Genomic DNA, 14,887 nt, shown 5'->3' with positions numbered 1-14,887 from the left:
CGCGGGCCGGGGCGGGGCCCCGGTTCCCGATAAGGGCCGGGACTGGGATCCGCCCCTCGCGGCCCCAATAAAGCGCTGATCTCATGCCCTGAGCGGCCCCACAGCTTTGGGATCGCTTTGGGATCGGCCCCGGGGCTCCGGGATCGCTTTGGGATCGGCCCCGGCTTTTGGGATCGCCTTTGGGATCGGCTCCGGCTTTTGGGATCGGCTCCGGGCTCCGGGATCGCTTTGGGATCGGCTCCGGCTTTTGGGATCGCTTTTGGGATCGGCCCCGGCTTTTGGGATCGGCGCCGCCCTTTGGGATCCCCTCTGGGATCGCCTTTAGGACCCGGCGCTCGGGATCGGCCCCAGGTAGGGCCCCGCTGTCCCCGCCGTGTCCCCAGGGGGTGGTGGCGGTGTCACCTCCCCCCTGTCCCGCCCCACGGATTTTGGGATCTGGGAGATCCCGGAGCCGCTTCCCGAAGGAATTCCCGGGCTCGGGGGGGGCGGGGCGGGACAGGTGCGGCCCCACCTTGGGGACACCGCGGGGTGGGGACATTTGGGGACACCGCGGGGTGGCTTCTGTGGGTGGCGACATTTGGGGACACGGCGGAGCGGCGTTTGTGGGGCAGCGACATTTGGGGACACCGCGGGGTGGCTTCTGTGGGGTGGTGACATTTGGGGACACGGCGGGGTGGCTTCTGTGGGTGGCGACATTTGGGGACACGGCGGAGCGGCGTTTGAGGGGTGGCGACATTTGGGGACACCGCGGGGTGGTGACACTTGGGGACACGGCGGGGTGGCTTCTGTGGGGTGGCGACTCTTGGGGACACGGCGGGGTGGCTTCTGTGGGTGGCGACATTTGGGGACACGGCGGAGCGGCGTTTGAGGGGTGGCGACATTTGGGGACACCGCGGGGTTGGCGTTTGTGGGGCGGTGACATTTGGGGACACGGCGGGGTGGTGACATTTGGGGACACCGCGGTTTGTCCCTCCTGTCACCCCTGGGAGGGGGGGGTTGGAATCTGGGGGGCTCGGGGCGGAGCGGGATGTGACCCTGGGAGGTGACAGAGGTTGGGGACAACTTTTGGGGTGCGCTCGGTGTCCCCAGGGGGTGGCACGGAGGGGTCCCCGGTGTCCCCAGAGCTGTCCCCAGCTCTGTCCCCCGGTGTCCCCCGTGTCCCCCCGGTGTCCCCAGAGCTGCCCCCCGCTGTCTCCCCGTGTCCCGCTGTGTCCCCAGTTGTCCCCAGCTGTCCCCCCGCTGTCCCCCGGTGTCCCCGCTGTCCCCCCGGTGTCCTCAGCACTGTTCCCCGCTGTCCCCAGCTGTCGCCGGTGTCCCCCCGGTGTCCCCCGGTGTCCCCGCTGTCCCCCCGGTGTCCTCAGCGCTGTCCCCCGCTGTCCCCAGCTGTCGCCGGTGTCCCCCCGGTGTCCCCCAGTGTCCCCTGGTGTCCCCCGGTGTCCCCGCGGTGTCCCCAGCTCTGTCCCCCGCTGTCCCCCCCGTGTCCCCCGGTTTCTCCCGGTGTCCCCCGGTGTCCCCCGGTGTCCCCGCGGTGTCCCCACGTGTCGCCGGTGTCCCCGCAGTGCCCGCGGCCATGACTCCGTACCGGCAGGAGCTGGAGAAGTACCGGGACATCGACGAGGACAAAATCCTGCAGGAGCTGTCCCCGGAGGAGCTGGCACAGCTGGACAGCGAGCTGGCCGAGATGGACCCCGAGGTGACACCGGCGACACCGGGGGGACACCGGGACCGGGGGGGGGACACCGGGATGGACCCCGAGGTGACACCGGCGACACCGGGGGGACACCGGGACCGGGGGAGGGGGGGGACACCGGGATGGACCCTGAGGTGACACCGGGGGGACACCGGGACCGGGGGGGGGGGACACCGGGATGGACCCCGAGGTGACACCGGGGCTGGAGCGGGAGGTGACACCGGGGCTGGGAGGTGACACCAGGGCCGGGAGGTGACACTGGGGCTGGCAGGGGGTGACACCAGGACCAGGGAGGCGACACCAGGAGCACCGGGGGGTGACACCAGGACCGGGAGGTGACACCAGGAGCACCGGGGGGTGACACCAGGACCGGGAGGTGACACCAGGAGCACCGGGGGGTGACAGCAGGACAGGGAGGTGACACCGGGGCCAGGGGGTGACACCGGGACCACCGGGGGGTGACACCAGGACCGGGAGGTGACACCAGGAGCACCGGGGGGTGACACCAGGAGCACCGGGGGGTGACACCAGGACCGGGAGGTGACACCAGGAGCACCGGGAGGTGACACCAGGAGCACCGGGGGGTGACACCAGGACCGGGAGGTGACACCGGGGCTGGCGGGAGGTGACACCAGGGCCAGGAGGTGACACCGGGAGCACCGGGGGGTGACACCATGACCGGGGGATGACACCGGAAGCATCAGGGGGTGACACCAGGACCGGGAGGTGACACCAGGGCCGGGAGGTGACACCGGGGCCGGGAGGTGACACCAGGACCGGGAGGTGACACCGGGGGGTGACACCAGGACAGGGAGGTGACACCAGGAGCACCGGGAGGTGACACCAGGAGCAGCGGGGGGTGACACCAGGACAGGGAGGTGACACCAGGACCGGGAGGTGACACTGGCGCTGTCCCCAGAACGTGCTGCTGCCAGCGGGGCTGCGCCAGCGGGACCAGACCCACAAGAGCCCCACGGGACCCCTGGACAGGGAGAAACTCCTGCAGCACCTGGAGCGCCAGGCGCTGGAGACAGAGGAGAGACAGGACCTGGTGCCCTTCACCGGAGAGAAAAAAGGTCTGGGGACACCTGGGGACACCTGGGGACACTGAGGGGACACTGAGGGGACACTGAGGGGACAGGGACACGCTCCTGCAGCACCTGGAGCGACAGGCGCTGGAGACAGAGGAGAGACAGGACCTGGTGCCCTTCACCGGAGAGAAAAAAGGTCTGGGGACACCTGGGGACACTGAGGGGACACTGAGGGGACACCTGGGGACACTGAGGGGACACCTGGGGACACCTGGGGACACTGAGGGGACACTGAGGGGACACTGAGGGGACAGCTGGGGACAGTGGGGACAGTGTGGGGACACCTGGGGACAGCCTGGGGACACTGAGGGGACACTGAGGGGACACTGAGGGGACAGGGACACGCTCCTGCAGAACCTGGAGCGCTGGAGGCCGTGGAGTGCCAGGACCTCGTGCAAGGTGTGGGGACAGTGGGGACAGCCTGGGGACAGTGGGGACAGTCTGGGGATGGCCTGGGGACAGGCTGGGGACACTGAGGGGACACTGAGGGGACACTGAGGGGACACTGAGGGGACCAGGCCTCCAGGCTCGGGTATATTTAGCTCAGCCTGGCCAGTGGCTCGGGTGTCCTGGGCGAGCTGGGACCCTGCCAGCCCTGGGCACGGCCACCAGCGCTGGCACTGTCACCTCCTCAGTGTCACCAACCCCTGCAGTGTCACCCCTGCAGTGTCACCAGCCCCGGGCACGGCCACCAGCGCTGGCACTGTCACTGTCCCTGCCACTGTCACCTCTGCAGGGCCACCAGCGCTGGCACTGTCACCTCCTCAGTGTCACCAACCCCGGCACTGTCACCCCTGCAGTGTCACCAGCCCCGGGCACGGCCACCAGCGCTGGCACTGTCACTGTCCCTGCCACTGTCACCCCTGCAGTGTCACCAGCCCCGGGCACGGCCACCAGCGCTGGCACTGTCACCTCCTCAGTGTCACCAGCCCCAGCACTGTCACCTCTGCAGTGTCACCAACCCCAGCACTGTCACTGTCCCTGCCACTGTCACCCCTGCAGGGCCACCAGCGCTGGCACTGTCACCTCTGCAGTGTCACTGTCCCTGCCACTGTCACCTCTGCAGTGTCACCAACCCCTGCAGTGTCACCAGCCCCAGCACTGTCACTGTCCCTGCCACTGTCACCTCTGCAGGGCCACCAGCGCTGGCACTGTCACCTCTGCAGTGTCACCAGCCCCGGGCACGGCCACCAGCCCCAGCACTGTCACTGTCCCTGCCACTGTCACCTCTGCAGGGCCACCAGCGCTGGCACTGTCACCTCTGCAGTGTCACCAGCCCCGGGCACGGCCACCAGCCCTGGCACTGTCACTGTCCCTGCCACTGTCACCCCTGCAGGGCCACCAGCGCTGGCACTGTCACCTCCTCAGTGTCACCAGCCCCAGCACTGTCACCTCTGCAGTGTCACCAACCCCAGCACTGTCACCTCTGCAGTGTCACCAGCCCCGGCACTGTCACTGTCCCTGCCACTGTCACCTCTGCAGGGCCACCAGCGCTGGCACTGTCACCTCTGCAGTGTCACCAACCCCAGCACTGTCACCTCTGCAGTGTCACCAGCCCCGGGCACGGCCACCAGCGCTGGCACTGTCACCCCTGCAGGGCCACCAGCGCTGGCACTGTCACCTCTGCAGTGTCACCAGCCCCGGCACTGTCACCTCCGCAGTGTCACCAGCCCCGGGCACGGCCACCAGCGCTGGCACTGTCACCTCTGCAGTGTCACCAACCCCAGCACTGTCACCTCTGCAGTGTCACCAACCCCAGCACTGTCACCTCTGCAGTGTCACCAGCCCCGGGCACGGCCACCAGCGCTGGCACTGTCACTGTCCCTGCCACTGTCACCCCTGCAGGGCCACCAGTGCTGGCACTGTCACTGTCCCTGGCACCGTCACCAGCTCTGGCACTGTCACCCACTGCCAATGTCACCCCCCTGGCACAGTGTCCCTCCCTCAGGCCTTGTCCCTGGGCCACTGCCTTGGTGTCCCCATGTCCCCAATGTGTCCCCAATGTGTCCCCGTGTCCCCATGTCCCCAGGGAAGCCATTTGTCCCCAATGTGTCCCCATGTCCCCAATGTGTCCCCATGTCCCCAGGGAAGCCGTTTGTCCCCAGTGTGTCCCCAATGTGTCCCCATGTCCCCTGTGTGTCCCCAGGGAAGCCGTTTGTCCCCTGTGTGTCCCCATGTCCCCAATGTGTCCCCAATGTGTCCCTGATGTCCCCAATGTGTCCCCAGTGTGTCCCTGATGTCCCCAATGTGTCCCCAGGGAAGCCGTTTGTCCCCAATGTGTCCCCAATGTGTCCCTGATGTCCCCAATGTGTCCCTGATGTCCCCAATGTGTCCCCAGGGAAGCCGTTTGTCCCCAATGTGTCCCCAATGTGTCCCTGATGTCCCAATGTGTCCCTGATGTCCCCAATGTGTCCCCAGGGAAGCCGTTTGTCCCCAATGTGTCCCCAATGTGTCCCCAGGGAAGCCGTTTGTCCCCAATGTGTCCCCATGTCCCCAATGTGTCCCCGATGTCCCCCTGTCCCCAGGGAAGCTGTTTGTCCCCAATGTGTCCCCAACGTGTCCCCAATATGTCCCTGATGTCCCCTTTGTGTCCCCAGGGAAGCCGTTTGTCCCCAGTGTGTCCCTGATGTCCCCATGTCCCCAGGGAAGCCGTTTGTCCCCAATGTGTCCCCAGGGAAGCCGTTTGTCCCCAATGTGTCCCCAATGTGTCCCCAATGTGTCCCTGATGTCCCCTTTGTGTCCCCAGGGAAGCCGTTTGTCCCCAAGCCCCGGGGGCCGGCGCTGCCGCGGGAGGAGCAGGTGACGCTGGAGCCGGAGCTGGAGGAGGCGCTGGCCAAAGCCACCGAGGCCGAGATGTGCGACCTGGCCGGTGGGAACGGGATCGGGATCGGGATCGGGAATGGGAATGTGGGAATGGGATCGGGAATGTGGGAACGGGATCGGGAATGGGAACGGGAATGTGGGAACGGGAATGGGATCGGGAATGTGGGATCGGGAACGGGATCGGGATTGGGAACGGGAATGGGAATGGGAATGGGGATGTGGGAACGGGATCGGGATCGGGAATGGGATTGTGGGAACGGGAATGTGGGAATGGGATTGGGATCAGGAACGGGATCGGGATCGGGAATGGGATTGGGAATGTGGGAATGGGAATGTGGGAATGGGATCGGGAATGGGATTGGGGTCGGGAATGGGGTTGGAATCGGGGTGGGATCTGTAAAGGATGGGACAGGATTCCTGTGGGATTTCTGTGGGATTGGGATGGGATATCCATGGGATTGGGATTGGGATGGGATATCCATGGGATTCCTGTGGGATTGGGATTGGGATATCCATGGGATTCCCGTGGGATTGGGATGAGATATCCATGGGATTGGGATGGGATATCCATGGGATTCCCGTGGGATTCCCGTGGGATTGGGATGGGATGGGATATCCATGGAATTCCCGTGGGATTGGGATGGGATATCCATGGGATTCCCATGGGATTGGGATGGGATATCCATGGAATTCCCGTGGGATTGGGATGGGATATCCATGGAATTCCCGTGGGATTGGGATGGGATATCCATGGGATTCCCATGGGATTGGGATGGGATATCCATGGAATTCCCGTGGGATTCCCGCGGGATGGAACCAGGCCGGTCTCTGCAGGCCGGGATCCGCGCGGGGCCGGGAGCGGCGGCAGGAGGGGACTCGGCCCAGGGTAACAGCGGGTGTCACACCCGTGTCACACCTGAGTGTCACTGTCACACCTCAGTGTCACTGTCACACACTTGAGTGTCACTGTCACACACCTGTCACACACCTGAGTGTCACTGTCACACACCTGAGTGTCACTGTCACACACCTGTCACACCTGAGTGTCACTGTCACACCTCAGTGTCACTGTCACACACTTGAGTGTCACTGTCACACACCTGTCACACACCCGTGTCACACCTGTCACACACCTGTCACTGTCACACACCTGAGTGTCACACACCCGAGTGTCACTGTCACACACCTGAGTGTCACTGTCACACACCTGTCACACACCTGTGTGTCACACACACTGTCCCAGTGTCACACTGGGTGTTCCCCTCCCCTGCTGTCCCTGCTGTCCCCAATGTCCCCCTGATGTCCCTGATGTCCCCGCTGTCCCCTGCTGTCCCCTGATGTCCCCTGCTGTCCCCTGCTGTCCCCACTGTCCCCTGCTGTCCCCTGATGTCCCCGCTGTCCCCACAGCCATCCTGGGCATGTACACGCTGATGAGTAACAAGCAGTACTACGATGCCATCTGCAGTGGGGACATCTGCAACACCGAGGGCATCAACAGTGAGTGACACTGGGGACACTGGGGACACTGGGGACACTGGGGACACCTGGGGACATCACTGGGGACACTGGGGACACCACTGGGGACATTGGGGACATCTGCAACACCGAGGGCATCAACAGTGAGTGACACTGGGGACACTGGGGACACTGGGGACATCACTGGGGACACTGGGGACATTGGGGACACTGGGGACATCACTCGGGACATTGGGGACACCCCTGGGGACATCAACAGTGAGTGACCGGGATGGGGACAGGGACAGGGACACAAACGGCCCCACGGGGAGGTTGGGTCGGGCTTTGAGGACCAAACTCGTGTGTCCCCCTGTCCCTGAGCGCTGTCCCCGTGTCCCCACGCTGTCCCCACGCTGTCCCCATGTCCCCAAGGTGTGGTACAGCCGGACCGGTACCGGCCGGTTCCGGACGAGCCCCCAAACCCCACGGTGTCCCCGTGTCCCCACGGTGTCCCCAAGGTGTCCCCGTGTCCCCACGGTGTCCCCAAGGTGTCCCCATGTCCTCAAGGTGTGGTACAGCCGGACCGGTACCGGCCGGTTCCGGACGAGCCCCCAAACCCCACGGTGTCCCCGTGTCCCCATGGTGTCCCCACGCTGTCCCCGTGTCCCCATGGTGTCCCCAAGGTGTCCCCATGTCCCCAAGGTGTGGTACAGCCGGACCGGTACCGGCCGGTTCCGGACGAGCCCCCAAACCCCACGGACGTGGCCGAGACGCTGCGGCGGCTGCAGGAGAACGACCCCGAGCTGCTGGACGTCAACCTCAACAACATCAAGGTGACACTGTCCCCAAAGTGTCCCCAGGGTGTCCCCAAGGTGTCCCCAAAGTGTCCCCAAAGTGTCCCCAAAGTGTCCCCAAAGTGTCCCCAAAGTGTTCCCAAAGTGTCCCCAAAGTGTCCCCAGAGTGTCCCCGAAGTGTCCCCGAAGTGTCCCCAAAGTGTCCCCAAGGTGTCCCCAGGGTGTTGGGTCCTATCCTGGGGTGTCCCCAGGGGTGATCCTTGTCCCACAATGTCCCCAGAGTGTCCCCACAGTGTCCCCAAGGCGTCCCCAAGGTGTCCCCAGGGTGACAAGTCCCACCCCAGCCCAAGTGATGCCATGTCCCTTGTGTCCCCTGTTGTCCCCCGTGTCCCCAGGACATCCCTGTCCCCTGGTGTCCCCATGGTGACCCCGTGTCCCCCGGTGTCCCCTCCTGTCCCCACGGTGACCCCGTGTCCCCTCCTGTCCCCAGGACATCCCTGTCCCCATGGTGACCCCATGTCCCCTGTGTCCCCTGGTGTCCCCAGGACATCCCTGTCCCCACGGTGACCCCGTGTCCCCTGTTGTCCCCTGGTGTCCCCAGGACATCCCTGTCCCCATGGTGACCCCGTGTCCCCTGTTGTCCCCAGGACATCCCTGTCCCCACGCTCGAGGCCATCTGCGGGGCCATCAAGACCAACACCCACGTGCGCAGCCTCAGCCTGGTGGCCACGCGCAGCAACGACCTCGTGGCCAACGTGAGTCCCCAAATGGTGTCCCCAAATGTCCCCAAATGGTGTCCCCAAATGGTGTCCCCAAATGTCCCCAAATGGTGTCCCCAAATGTCCCCAAATGCTGTCACCCTGGTGTCCCTCAGGTGTCACTCTGGTACCACTTTGGTGTCACTTTGGTGCCACTTTGGTGCCACTTTGGGGCCACCCAGGTGTCCCTCAGGTGTCACTCTGGGCCCACTTTGGTGCCACTTTGGGGCCATTTAGGTGTCCCTCAGGTGTCCCTGTGGTGTCACTGCAGTGTCCCTCTGGTGTCAGGTGTCCCTCAGGTGTCCCCGTGTTGTCCCCGTGTTGTCCCCAGGCGGTGTCACTGTGTGTCACTCTGGTGTCCCTCAGGTGTCCCTCAGGTGTCCCCATGTTGTCCCCGTGTTGTCCCCAGGCGGTGTCACTGTGTGTCCCTCAGGTGTCCCTCAGGTGTCCCTCAGGTGTCCCCGTGTTGTCCCCAGGCGGTGTCACTCTGGTGTCCCTCAGGTGTCCCTGTGGTGTCCCTGCAGTGTCCCTCAGGTGTCCCTCAGGTGTCACTGTGTGTTCCTGTGGTGTCCCTGCGGTGTCCCTCAGGTGTCCCTCAGGTGTCCCTCAGGTGTCCCCGTGTTGTCCCCAGGCGGTGGCCGAGATGCTGGAGCAGAACCGGAGCCTGCAGAGCCTCAACCTCGAGTCCAACTTCATCAGCGGCGCCGGCGTCCTGCGGCTACTGGAGACCGTGGGACAGTGCCACACGCTGAGTGAGCTGCGCCTGGACAACCAGGTGACACTGGGGACACTGCTGGGGACACTGGGGACATCACTGGGGACACTGCTGGGGACACTGGGGACACTGGGGACAGGGACAGCTCCTGCGGCTACTGGAGACCGTGGGCCAGTGCCACACCCTGAGCGAGCTGCGCCTGGACAACCAGGTGACACTGGGGACACTGCTGGGGACACTGCTGGGGACACTGGGGACACTGGGGACACTGGGGACATTGGGGACACTGGGGACACTGGGGACAGGGACAGCTCCTGCGGCTACTGGAGACCGTGGGCCAGTGCCACACCCTGAGTGAGCTGCGCCTGGACAACCAGGTGACACTGGGGACACTGCTGGGGACACTGCTGGGGACACTGGGGACACTGGGGACATTGGGGACACTGGGGACACTGGGGACAGGGACAGCTCCTGCGGCTACTGGAGACCGTGGGCCAGTGCCACACCCTGAGCGAGCTGCGCCTGGACAACCAGGTGACACTGGGGACACTGCTGGGGACACTGGGGACACTGCTGGGGACACTGCTGACACTGCTGGGGACACTGGGGACACTGCTGGGGACACTGGGGACACTGCTGGGGACATCACTGGGGACACTGGGGACACTGGGGACACTGGGGACACTGGGGACAGGGACAGCTCCTGTGGCTACTGGAGACCGTGGGCCAGTGCCACACCCTGAGTGAACTGCGCCTGGACAACCAGGTGACACTGGGGACACTGCTGGGGACACTGGGGACACTGCTGGGGACACTGGGGACACCGGGGACAGCACTGGGGACACCACTGGGGACACTGGGGACACTGGGGACACCACTGGGGACACTGGGGACACTGGGGACACTGCTGGGGACACTGGGGACACTGGGGACACTGCTGGGGACACTGCTGGGGACACTGGGGACACTGCTGGGGACACTGGGGACACTGGGGACACTGGGGGAGTTGGTGACAGTGACACAGTGACAATGACATCCCCGCAGTGCCAGCGCTTTGGTGACACGGTGGAGATGGCGCTGGCTGCCACCCTGGAGCGCTGTCCCTCCCTGCTGGGGGGTGTGACAGTGACAGTGACAGTGACAGTGACACAGTGACACAGTGATGGTGACAATGACAGTGACAATGACACAATGTCACCCCCACAGTGCCAGCGCTTTGGTGACACAGTGGAGATGGCTCTGGCTGCCACCCTGGAGCGCTGTCCCTCCCTGCTGGGGGGTGTGACAGTGACACAGTGACAATGACACAGTGACAGTGACAGTGACAGTGACACAGTGACAGTGACAGTGATGGTGACAGTGACACAGTGACAGTGACAATGTCACCCCCACAGTGCCAGCGCTTTGGTGACACAGTGGAGATGGCTCTGGCTGCCACCCTGGAGCGCTGTCCCTCCCTGCTGGGGGGTGTGACAGTGACACAGTGACACAATGACAGTGACACAGTGACAATGACACAGTGACAATGACACAGTGTCACCCTCGCAGTGCCAGCGCTTTGGTGACACGGTGGAGATGGCGCTGGCTGCCACCCTGGAGCGCTGTCCCTCCCTGCTGGGGGCTGTGACAGTGACAGTGACACAGTGACACAGTGACACAGTGACAGTGACGCAGTGACACAGTGACACAGTGACACAGTGACAGTGACACAGTGACACAGTGACAGTGACACAGTGACAATGTCACCCCTGCAGTGCCAGCGCTTTGGTGACACGGTGGAGATGGCGCTGGCTGCCACCCTGGAGCGCTGTCCCTCCCTGCTGGGGGGTGTGACAGTGACACAGTGACAGTGACACAGTGACACAGTGACAATGACAGTGACACAGTGACAGTGACACAGTGACAGTGACAGTGACACAGTGACAGTGATGGTGACAGTGACAATGACATCCCCGCAGTGCCAGCGCTTTGGTGACACGGTGGAGATGACCCTGGCTGCCACCCTGGAGCGCTGTCCCTCCCTGCTGGGGGGTGTGACAGTGACAGTGACACAGTGACAGTGACACAGTGACACAGTGACAGTGACACAGTGACAGTGACACAGTGACAGTGACACAGTGACAGTGACACAGTGACAATGACACAGTGACACAGTGACAGTGACAGTGACACAGTGACAGTGACAATGTCACCCCCGCAGTGCCAGCGCTTTGGTGACACGGTGGAGATGGCGCTGGCTGCCATCCTGGAGCGCTGTCCCTCCCTGCTGGGGGCTGTGACAGTGACACAGTGACAGTGACAGTGACACAGTGACACAGTGACAATGACAGTGACAATGTCACTCTCTCAGTGCCAGCGCTTTGGTGACACGGTGGAGATGGCGCTGGCTGCCACCCTGGAGCGCTGTCCCTCCCTGCTGGGGGGTGTGACAGTGACACAGTGACACAGTGACAGTGACACAGTGACACAGTGACAATGACAATGACACAATGTCACCCCCGCAGTGCCAGCGCTTTGGTGACACGGTGGAGATGGCGCTGGCTGCCACCCTGGAGCGCTGTCCCTCCCTGCTGGGGGGTGTGACAGTGACACAGTGACACAGTGACAGTGACACAGTGACACAGTGACAATGACAATGACACAATGTCACCCCCGCAGTGCCAGCGCTTTGGTGACACGGTGGAGATGGCGCTGGCTGCCACCCTGGAGCGCTGTCCCTCCCTGCTGGGGGGTGTGACAGTGACACAGTGACAGTGACACAGTGATGGTGACAGTGACAATGACACCCCCGCAGTGCCAGCGCTTTGGTGACACGGTGGAGATGGCGCTGGCTGCCACCCTGGAGCGCTGTCCCTCCCTGCTGGGGGGTGTGACAGTGACACAGTGACACAATGACAGTGACACAGTGACAGTGACACAGTGACAATGACACAGTGTCACTCTCTCAGTGCCAGCGCTTTGGTGACACGGTGGAGATGGCCCTGGCTGCCACCCTGGAGCGCTGTCCCTCCCTGCTCCGTCTCGGTTACACTTTCACCCTGCAGGGCCCGCGGGCGCGCGCCGCCGCCGCCCTCACCCGCAACAGCGAGATCCGTGAGTGTCACCAAGTGTCACCGGGGTCACTGGGGGTCACCGGGGGTCACCGGGGGTCATTGGGGTCACCAGGGGTCAAAAAATGTCACCGGCGGTCACCGGGGGTCACCAGGGTCACCGGGGTCACCAGGGGTCAAAAAATGTCACCGGCGGTCACCAGGGATCACCAGGGTCACCGGGGGTCACCGGGGGTCACCGGGGGTCACCAGGGCCACCAAATGGCATCAGGGGTCACCAAATGTCACCAGGGGTCACTGGGGGTCACCAGGGGTCACTGGGGGTCACCGGGGGTTGCCAAATGTCACCAGGGGTCACCAGGGGTCACCAAATGTCCCCAGGGGTCACCAAGGGTCCCCAAAGAGTCCTCAAGGGTTCCCAAATGTCCCCAGGGGCCACCAATGGTCACCAGGGGTCACCGGGGGTCCCCAAAGACTCCTCAAGGGTCCCCAAATGTCCCCAAGGGTCCCCAAATGTCCACAGAGGTCCTCAAAGGTCCCCAAGGGTCCCCAAATGTCCCCAGGGGTCCCCAGGGGTCCCCAAAGACTCCTCAAGGGTCCCCAAATGTCCTCAAGGGTCCCCAAATGTCCCCAGAGGTCCTCAAAGGTCCCCAAGGGTCCCCAGGTGTCCCCAAGGGTCCCCAAATGTCCCCAAGGGTCCCCAAATGTCCCCAGGGGTCCCCCGGTGTCCCCAGGATGGAATTTGGGGTCCCAAATTTGTCCCCCCCCAATCCCTGGATGTCCCCAAATGTCCCCAAATGTCCCCAGGATGGAATTTGGGGTCCCAGATTTGTCCCCCCCCAATCCTTGGATGTCCCCAAATGTCCCCAAATGTCCCCAGGGGTCCCCAAATGTCCCCAGGGGAATTTGGGGTCCCACCCCTGACCCCCCCCAATCCCTGGGTGTCCCCAAATGTCCCCAAATGTCCCCTGGGTGTCCCCAAATGTCCCCAGGGGAATTTGGGGTCCCAGATTTGTCCCCACCCCAATCCCTGGATGTCCCCAAATGTCCCCTGGGTGTCCCCAAATGTCCCCAGGGGAATTCGGGGTCCCAGATTTGTCCCCTCCCAATCCCTGGATGTCCCCAAATGTCCCCAAATGTCCCCAGGGGTCCCCAAATGTCCCCAGGATGGAATTTGGGGTCCCAGATTTGTCCCCATCCCCCAATCCCTGGATGTCCCCTGGGTGTCCCCAAATGTCCCCAAATGTCCCCAGGGGAATTTGGGGTCCCACCCCTGACCCCCCCCAATCCCTGGATGTCCCCAAATGTCCCCAAATGTCCCCTGGGTGTCCCCAAATGTCCCCTGGGTGTCCCCAAATGTCCCCAGGGGAATTTGGGGTCCCACCCCTGACCCCCCCTCCCCTTTTCCCCTCCCCAGGTCGCCAACAGAAGAAATCCTAAAAATCCCCCGAGCTCGGAAAGCTCCGGAATAAACTGGAAAAAGGCTGGAAAAAAGTGTGGATTTGGGAATTCCCGGGAAAATTCCCGCTGGGAATGTGGGAAAAGGGGGGGGACAGGGATGGGAGGGGTCCCCAGAACCCCCAAATCCCTTCCCGGGGAATTCACGGCTCTGCGGAAAAAAATGCAAAGGGAAAAGTTCTGTTCTCCCCCAGAAAAATAAAAATTGAAAATAAAAATTCTGCTCCCTCCAAAATCCTAAAGAAATCCCAAAAATATCCTGAAAAAATATCCCAAAAAATCTCCAAAAAAATCCCCAAAAATCTCCCAAAATTCCCCCCAAAAATCTTCAAAATCTCCCAAAGTTTCCCCCAAAAAATCCCCAAAATCCCAGAAAAATCCCCCCAAAAATCTTCAAAAACTTGCCCCCAAAATCCCAAAAAATCTCCCAAAATTCCCCCCAAAAATCTTCAAAATCTCCCAAAATTCCCCCCCAAAAAATCCCAAAAAATCCCCCAAAAATCTCCCAAAACTTCGCCCAAAAATCCCAAGAAATCTCCCAAAATTGCCCCCAAAATTCCCCCCAAAAAATCTCCCCAAAATCTCCCCAAATTCCTCCCAAAAAAATCCCAAAAATCTCCCAAAAAATCCCCAAAAAATCCCAAAATTCCCCCCAAAAATCCCAAAAAATCTCCCCAAATTCCTCCCCAAAAAATCCCAAAAATCTCCCAAAAAATCCCCAAAAAATCCCAAAATTCCCCCCAAAAAATCCCAAAAAAATCTCCCAAAATTCCAAAAAAATCCCAAAAAATCTCCCAAAAAATCCCAAAATTCCCCCAAAAAATCCCAAAAAATCTCCCAAAATTCCCCCCAAAAATCCCAAAAAATCTCCCAAAATTCCCCCCCAAAATCCTCAAAAAGTCCAAAAAAAATCCCAAAAAACCTCTCAGAATTCCCCCCCAAATTCCTCCCAAAAATCCCAAAAAATCTCCCAAAAAATCCCCAAAAAATCCCCAAATTCCCCCAAAAAAACCCAAAAAATCTCCCAAAATTAAAAAAAAATCCCAAAAAATC

General features: G+C 62.1%; 1 protein-coding gene and 1 long non-coding RNA gene across 6 annotated transcripts; one reads left to right on the top strand and one right to left on the bottom strand.

Moving 5' to 3' along the window:
- Positions 1 to 97: 97 nt before the first annotated feature.
- TMOD4 (tropomodulin 4) lies at positions 98 to 14,089 on the top strand. 5 transcript variants are annotated; one of them, XM_058860459.1, is made up of 11 exons: positions 98 to 177; positions 259 to 351; positions 1,560 to 1,693; positions 2,610 to 2,766; positions 5,528 to 5,650; positions 7,012 to 7,101; positions 7,762 to 7,892; positions 8,501 to 8,608; positions 9,243 to 9,386; positions 12,275 to 12,419; positions 13,794 to 14,089. In XM_058860459.1, the coding sequence occupies exons 3-11, from the start codon at positions 1,571 to 1,573 to the stop codon at positions 13,814 to 13,816; spliced, it is 1,044 nt and encodes a 347-aa protein (XP_058716442.1). In that variant the 5' UTR covers positions 98 to 177; positions 259 to 351; positions 1,560 to 1,570; the 3' UTR covers positions 13,817 to 14,089. The 5 variants fall into 5 exon arrangements, with proteins under 5 accessions (XP_058716442.1, XP_058716437.1, XP_058716441.1 ...); XM_058860454.1 differs by lacking the exon at positions 98 to 177 and having other exon boundaries at positions 193 to 351; XM_058860455.1 differs by lacking the exons at positions 98 to 177; positions 259 to 351 and adding an exon at positions 477 to 499.
- Positions 2,867 to 3,782, bottom strand: LOC131590407 (uncharacterized). Its single transcript, XR_009280083.1, has 3 exons — positions 3,694 to 3,782; positions 3,064 to 3,408; positions 2,867 to 2,949 (listed from the first exon to the last, which is right to left on the bottom strand). It is a non-coding gene; the product is annotated as an uncharacterized LOC131590407 (long non-coding RNA).
- Positions 14,090 to 14,887: the final 798 nt, after the last annotated feature.

This window comes from Poecile atricapillus, chromosome 33 (genome assembly GCF_030490865.1).
Source record: "Poecile atricapillus isolate bPoeAtr1 chromosome 33, bPoeAtr1.hap1, whole genome shotgun sequence".
NCBI classification, from domain to species: domain Eukaryota; kingdom Metazoa; phylum Chordata; class Aves; order Passeriformes; family Paridae; genus Poecile; species Poecile atricapillus.
The sequence above is the reverse complement of the archived record's forward strand: the minus strand, read 5'-3'. Positions and strand labels throughout refer to the sequence as shown.

Coding starts and splice junctions, on each gene's coding strand:
- TMOD4 (XM_058860459.1), top strand. CDS start 1,571: ATGACTCCGTACCGGCAGGAGCTGGAGAAGTACCGGGACATCGACGAG. Junction 1,694..2,609: donor TGGCCGAGATGGACCCCGAG/GTGACACCGGCG, acceptor CGCTGTCCCCAG/AACGTGCTGCTGCCAGCGGG. Junction 7,102..7,761: donor CAACACCGAGGGCATCAACA/GTGAGTGACACT, acceptor CATGTCCCCAAG/GTGTGGTACAGCCGGACCGG.